Below are 6,800 nucleotides of genomic sequence, written 5' to 3' on the forward strand. Positions count from 1 at the left end.
TAAACTAGGAATTAATATTAGAAAAATAACAAGAGAATGTCCAAACACCTGGAAACTTAAAGAGCACCCTTCTAAATAATCTCTATGTCAAAGGGATGTCTCAAAGGAAATAAAACAAGTTGAACCGAATGAAAATGAAATTGCAACGTATCAAAATTTGTGGAACATGGCTAAAGCAGTGCTGAGAGAGAAATCCCAGCAAGATATTTTTATGGACATAGGCAAGATTATTTTAAAGTTTGGATGGAAAGGCAAAGAAGCTAGAATAGCTATATTAGTTTGCTAGGCATTTAGGTCAGATAAATGAAGAGCATGTTTACACACACACAAAAAGTACACAAATGTTTATTTTATATCAGCTTTATTTGTAATAGCCCAAAACTACAATTTTCAACAGGTAAATGAACAATGATACACCTATACCATGGAATATACTATTCACTAATAAAAACAATGAACTATTAATACATGAAACAGCCTAGATGAATTGCTTGAGAATTATACTGAGTAGAAGAAAGCCAATCCCCAAAATTATATACTGTATGATTCCATTTATATAAAGTATTTGAAGTAAAAAAACTGTAGCAATGAACAGTTGAGTGGATGGCAGGGACTACAGAAGGGGTGAGGCATAAGAGAAGCAAGTGTGGCTATACAAGGGCAACACCGTGGGATCCAACATGAGGACAACATGTGGTTATGGAAATATTCATCATGTTTTACTATACTGTCAATATCCTGATTTTGATATTGTATTATTTGTAAGATGTTACCACTGGGGGAAATTGGATAAAATTGAAAAAAGGCTTCAGGAAATCTCCCTCCCTTCCTCCCTCCCTCCCTCCCTCCCTCCCTCCCTTCCTTCCTTCCTTCCTTCTTTCCTTCTTTCCTCTCTCTTTTCTCTTTTCTTTTCTTTCTCCCCTCCCCTTCCCTCCCCTCCCCTCTCCTTTTTCAAGAGAGGATCTGATGCTGTTGCCCAGGCTAGAATGCAGTGGCATGATCTCGGCTCACTGCAACTTCTGCTTCCCAGTCTCAAGCCATCCTCCCACCTCAGCTTCCTGAGTAGCTGGGACCACAGACATGAGCCACCACACCCAGTTAATTTTTGTATTTGTTGTACAGATGGGGTCTCACTTTGTTGCCAGGCTGGTCTCAAACTCCTGAGCGCAAGTGATTTGCCCACTGTGGCCTCTCAAAGTGCTGGGATTACAGGCGTGAGCCACTGTTCCTGGCCTCTATTATTTCTTAAAATTGCTTGTGAATCTATAATTATCTCAGAATAAAAAGCGTACTCCCTTAGTTCATTATAGATTCTCTCTTCCTTTTATTATTGATCCTTATTTTTAAATCTAGTAGAAACTTTTCTGTTTTTATCTTAATCTCTTCAAGATTTGACTTTTCTTATTTTGAAGTCCTTGGCTCAATGAATAACAGACAAGTCATTCCATTTTCCTCTGACTTCTTTTATAGACTCTCTCTTGGTTTTCTTCCCTCTCTGGCTGCTCCTTCTGGAGTGTATCTCCCTCTTCACTCTTGTCACCTTGTATTACATTCTCACTACATCTGCCAAAACTCAAGTTACATTACTACCCTGGTCACACCCTTCCATTGGCTTTCCACCTCATCCAGAGTGAAAACTGAAGTCTTTTTTCTTGGCCTAAACCCCACCTGATCTGGCAGCCTATTTGCCCTCTGACCTCATCGCCTGCTAATCTTCCCCTGATTCATTTGGCTGCAGCCACACTGGCCTCCTGGCTGTTCGAGAATAAACCAGATACTTTCCTTTTAGGGCTTTGTACTTCGTGTTCTTCTATTTGGAATTTTCTTCCTCCAGGCAACTGCATGGTTTGTTCTTATCTCAGGTCTTTACTGAAAAGTCCCTTCATTGAGGTTTTCCTTTGGCCACCCTATTCAACAACTCTTACCCCCAACACTGAGACTCCCTATTCTGCTGTTAATGCTTTATTTTTTTCTAGATACTCATCATCATTTACTTGTTGTCTGCCCATCCTAACCAGTGTAATCTCTATAAGTGCATGAATTTTGTTTCTTATTTAGTGATGTATGTCCAAAACCTAGAATGGGGTCAGCAAACTTTGTCTGAAAGATAATAAACATCTTAGGCTTTGTGGGCTCTATGGTTTCTGTCACAACTACTCTTTTATTTGGAGAATGAGAGCAGCCATAAACAATAGGTAAGTGAGTGGGCATGTTGTGTTCCAAAAAAGCTATTTACAGACACTGAAGTTTGACTTTCACGTAATGTTTTTTTTGTTTTGTTTTGTTTTGTTTTTTGAGATGGAGTCTTGCTCTGTTCTCCGGGCTCTAGTGTAGTGGCACAATCTCAGCTCACTGCAACCTCTGCCTCCTGGGTTCAAACGATTCTCCTGCCTCAGCCTTCTGAATAGCTGGGATTATAGGCACCCACCACCACACCCAGCTAATTTTTGTATTTTTAGTAGAGACGGGGTTTCGCCACGTTGGCCAGGCTGGTCTCGAACTCCTGACCTCAAGTGATCCACCCACCTCAGCCTCCCAAAGTGCTGGGATTACAGGTGTGAGCTACCATGCCCAGCCTAATTTTCACTTCATGAAATACTATTCTTTTTTCTCCCCTAAACATTTAAAAATGTAAAATATTTTCTTAGCTTATGGGCCTTACTTATCAAAATAGGCATGACCATAGGACTTACTGTACAGACCTCTGGATAAGGATAGCATCTACACATAGTAGGTACAAAGGAATGACTTTTTCCTCCAGAAATAATTGGAAACTCTATAATTGGTATGTTGATTATTGTGTTTAAATCTAACTAAGGTATTTTGTTTTGCTTTTTACATAAGAACATAACTTTCTGCAATAAAATACTAGCTCATATCAGTTAGACTTAATTTACTGTATGTCCTTACCCTAGACGCTTGAATTAGCTTTCATACACTCATTTCAGAGTTTTTTAAAAAATTATTATTATTATTTTAAATAGAGATAGGGTCTCCCTATGTTGCCCAGGCTGGTTTTGAATTCCTGGGCTCTAGTGATCTTCCTGCCTTGGCCTCCCAAAGTATTGGGATTATAGGTGTGAGCCACCACACCCAACCTCATTTCAGAGTTTTAAGGGAATTTCGGAGTTTCTTTATTTTACATATGAAATCCCTGAGGCTCATGAGTAAAATGATTTATAGGAATCTGAACCCAGGCTTTATGATTTGTACTCATGTCAGTAACTCGTATGAGGAATAAAACTAAACATTTAATTTAATGTATTTGTTCATTTTATTTATTTTACTGTTTCTGGTTCCCGTATAATCATTAACTTGCTCATTTTAATTGCTTGATTTTACTTACAATTTCAGCCAGAAATATATTTCATTTGGAAGATTAGGCTGTGGTGGTATGATATTTTTCCATTTCTGATGAGACTGTTTTTATCCCACATATTTAAGTGATAGGTTGTTTTTAATGTTTTAAAACAAAAAAGGATTAGAGTATTTTACTTGGGCTAGTAAGAGTGAAAAGAAGTCAGCTGAAAGAGTTGGAATAGTATATATACTATAATCTGAAGAAAAAAAAAGTCAGAATGCAAAAAGTACAAAAGTAGCTGTCCCTCTGCCCCAAGAAAAAGAAAAAAGGACTGGTAGAATCTGGCATTATATTCTTAAGACTAGGAAGGCATGGGATCTTGAGTTTTCAATATAACACTGGATGCCTGAATGTCTTTTTCTCCTCACTAATTAATACCCAGGACTCTCTCTGAAACACACACTCAGTACTACATATTCTTCTGGTTCTTGAGTATTTTTTTTTTTTTAACATTTTAAAGAGTATGGACATCTCCTTAGTACTTTGTAGTCTATGAATATTAACATTTGATTTTACAATGTTATCATTGATGTTCTCTCTGTAGATATACCTGTGTTTCCCACAATCACAGCCACTGTGACTTTTCAAGAGTTTCGATACGATGAATTTGATGGCTCCATCTTTACTATACCTGATGACTACAAGGAAGACCCAAGCCGTTTTCCTGATCTTTAACTGACGTGGAAAAGGATGCTGTCTAACCAAGGAAAGAAAATGCAGAGACCCTAGAAGTGGATCCAAATAGAAGGGACAAATGCTTTCAGTGAAGAAAAGGGAATTACACGTTGAATTGATGCATCAGTAATATGATACAGTGAAATGGGCCTCTAATAATGATTTCAGCGAGTTTTCTGATGTGCCATTTTTGGTCTTTTTAAAAATATACATATTATAAATGTAATAGTTTGACACATTAATGACCCTAAGACCTTCGTATGTAAAGCAGCTATGAGTGCTGTGATTTGTTTTTAAAAATTTTTACACTTCTTGTTGAAATATATATGCATATAAATATATCTATATCTATATCTAAAACACTCCTGGACCATTAACGTAAATTAAATGTCTTAAGAGGTATGGAGCCCTTTTAAACTTGTCATCTTTATGCAAGGTGACATTTATAAATATTCCTTCGAGCTTTGTTTTCATAAAATGTAAACTATGTAACATTATGTATAGTTCAGTAATTTGAATGTTTGTTCAATATAATGAACTAGAAGGAATGCAATTTTCTGTAGATGAATGAACCAAATGGTAACCATTAAACAATTGCATTTATGTGTTGCAATACATTTCAGAAGGAGCGTTCACTCTGCAGGGAATAAGGTACCTCCTTTAGCACCTTAGTGCAATTCATTGTGGTGCTATTTGTTTTTACCTGAATGTTTGTTACTAATTTTCCTTTCATAGAACCTCTATTTTTTTTTTTTCTAAACTTGAGTTTGAGTCCTTGTTATGTTCATCATAAGGCAATGGTTAGCATGTTTAAAATATTCCTCTTCCAAATCTCAGCACTTTAAAAAGAATTCCAAATTTTTAAACTTGCTTCCTAATAAGTGCACATCAGTCTGATTATTTTGTTTGTTTTTAGTAGAATATGGATGCATTGGTGTCAGTTTTAAAAAACAATACACATATTTTGGACAACCCTACATATTTAATCCTTTCAAAATAAGATAAAAACATTTTATATGCTAACAGAATATATTTGTTACAAGTCCAGAAGTATACGCAAGATTGATTACTCCTATTGCTTATTTTTTTTAAATCATAGGAAAATATTGATTTCATTGTCTCCAAAGTGATAAAATCATGTATTACTCATTTTTGCACTTAAAATTTTTCTTATTTATTCCAAGATGGTTTGAAGGTCCAAGTATGAAAATAAATTAGGGGGAATAATGTATAACAATTATAAAGTATCATGTTGTATTAAAGAGCTTACTTAGATCGATGTTTTAAAATGTATCCTGATGAATATCTCAAGAATGCATCTGTCAAGTTTTTTAGACTGACCAGTAGCTTAAACTTTTTCCAGGATTTTAGGTAATTTGAAAGGAGTTTAGAGACCCTTATTGAAAATATGATTTAAAAATCCAAAGCATAAACCATAAGAAAAATTTTAAATAAACATCTTTAAAGCTGCATCTTCCATACTGATGCATGCATTGCATATGTTGACATTAAATACATTTTATAATGAAGAAAAATAATCATAGTTAAAAATTGAAAGACCTAATTACTACCTTACATGAGCCTATTGAATTTTGGGGAACATGTTAGTAAACCCAGACTAGCTTTGTTGAGTAGAAGTTGATCCCTGTTATTTAGGAAATGGGTAGATCAAATGACTTAGAGACTGAATTATCCTATCAGTGGTTATGTGGGGTTGGAGACACTGAAAGGCAGTGATCACTGTTGCTTCTAGGCTCCCTTACTTTGTAGGAATATGGTATACTTTCAGGAATATTCTATATATGTTTTCATAAGTACAGACAACTTAGGGAGGAAAAAAACATGGGTAATTGAAGCTTGTGGTTTATTAATTCCCTAACAGCACAGCTATGAATATTTTGCTGGGGTACACTGGAGGTAGGAAGACTACTGGAAATTTTTGCACTTGAATTTTGTTTTTAAAGCTTTTTTCTTTAAAGAATGGTAGAAACAGATTATCCATTCCAAAGTGTCTTTTCTGTGATCACAAAGAGCAAACAAATGTCAATATCTCTTATGATGGTGAAAAAAAGGAATTAATCGATGCAAATAAACTTTTCACAGTATTACTTTTAATGAAGATTTTTTGAAATGTGCCTTTTAATCCAGTTAATGAAGCTACATGCAGTGTTTCCAATGAATAAGTCAAAACACCATATGTTTTCATAGTACCACATGAAAAATCAAGATTTTGCAATATACGTACATAAAATTTTGTATGTTCTTCTCCATTTGTGATTTTGAAACTGTTTAAATTGGTTAGGCGGACCATTGTATAGTCATCTTCAATGGCCATTTAGAAATGCTTAATATTCTTCCCCACTGGTATGGTATCCAGAAAAGACAGGTTTCTGTCTTTGAGAAAATAATTCTCTGATGAGACAATTTGCCCTCTGTAGACATTCACATACAGAGAGTTGCCACACTTCATAAAAGGGGAGTATGAAGTAATGCCCTGATTTTTGTGAGTATAAGTACGTATGATGGTTTGGAAACTGTCACATCTGTCTGCTGATAACTGTTAGTAGATGAAAAACTAGTTTCCTTCTGCTCAGAACTGGAATTAAGCCCCACTCATGCTAATAAAAATGGGTTTTAATAGTATTATCACGGCCGGGCGCGGTGGCTCAAGCCTGTAATCCCAGCACTTTGGGAGGCCGAGACGGGTGGATCACGAGGTCAGGAGTTCGAGACCATCCTGGCTAACATGGTGAAACCCCGTCTC

General features: G+C 35.8%; 1 protein-coding gene across 2 annotated transcripts in view; it reads left to right on the top strand.

Moving 5' to 3' along the window:
- The window catches only part of ANKRD13C (ankyrin repeat domain 13C), a 92,681-nt gene extending 86,526 nt beyond the window's left edge, over positions 1 to 6,155 (top strand). For both annotated transcript variants that reach the window (XM_010358671.2, XM_010358669.2), the window contains one exon: positions 3,906 to 6,155. In XM_010358671.2, coding sequence (XP_010356973.1) covers positions 3,906 to 3,966 — 61 coding nt within the window. In that variant the 3' untranslated portion in view covers positions 3,967 to 6,155. The remainder of the gene's footprint in view (positions 1 to 3,905) is intronic.
- The last annotated feature ends 645 nt before the right edge of the window (positions 6,156 to 6,800 follow it).

This window comes from Rhinopithecus roxellana, chromosome 12 (assembly GCF_007565055.1).
Source record: "Rhinopithecus roxellana isolate Shanxi Qingling chromosome 12, ASM756505v1, whole genome shotgun sequence".
Lineage (NCBI taxonomy): Eukaryota > Metazoa > Chordata > Mammalia > Primates > Cercopithecidae > Rhinopithecus > Rhinopithecus roxellana.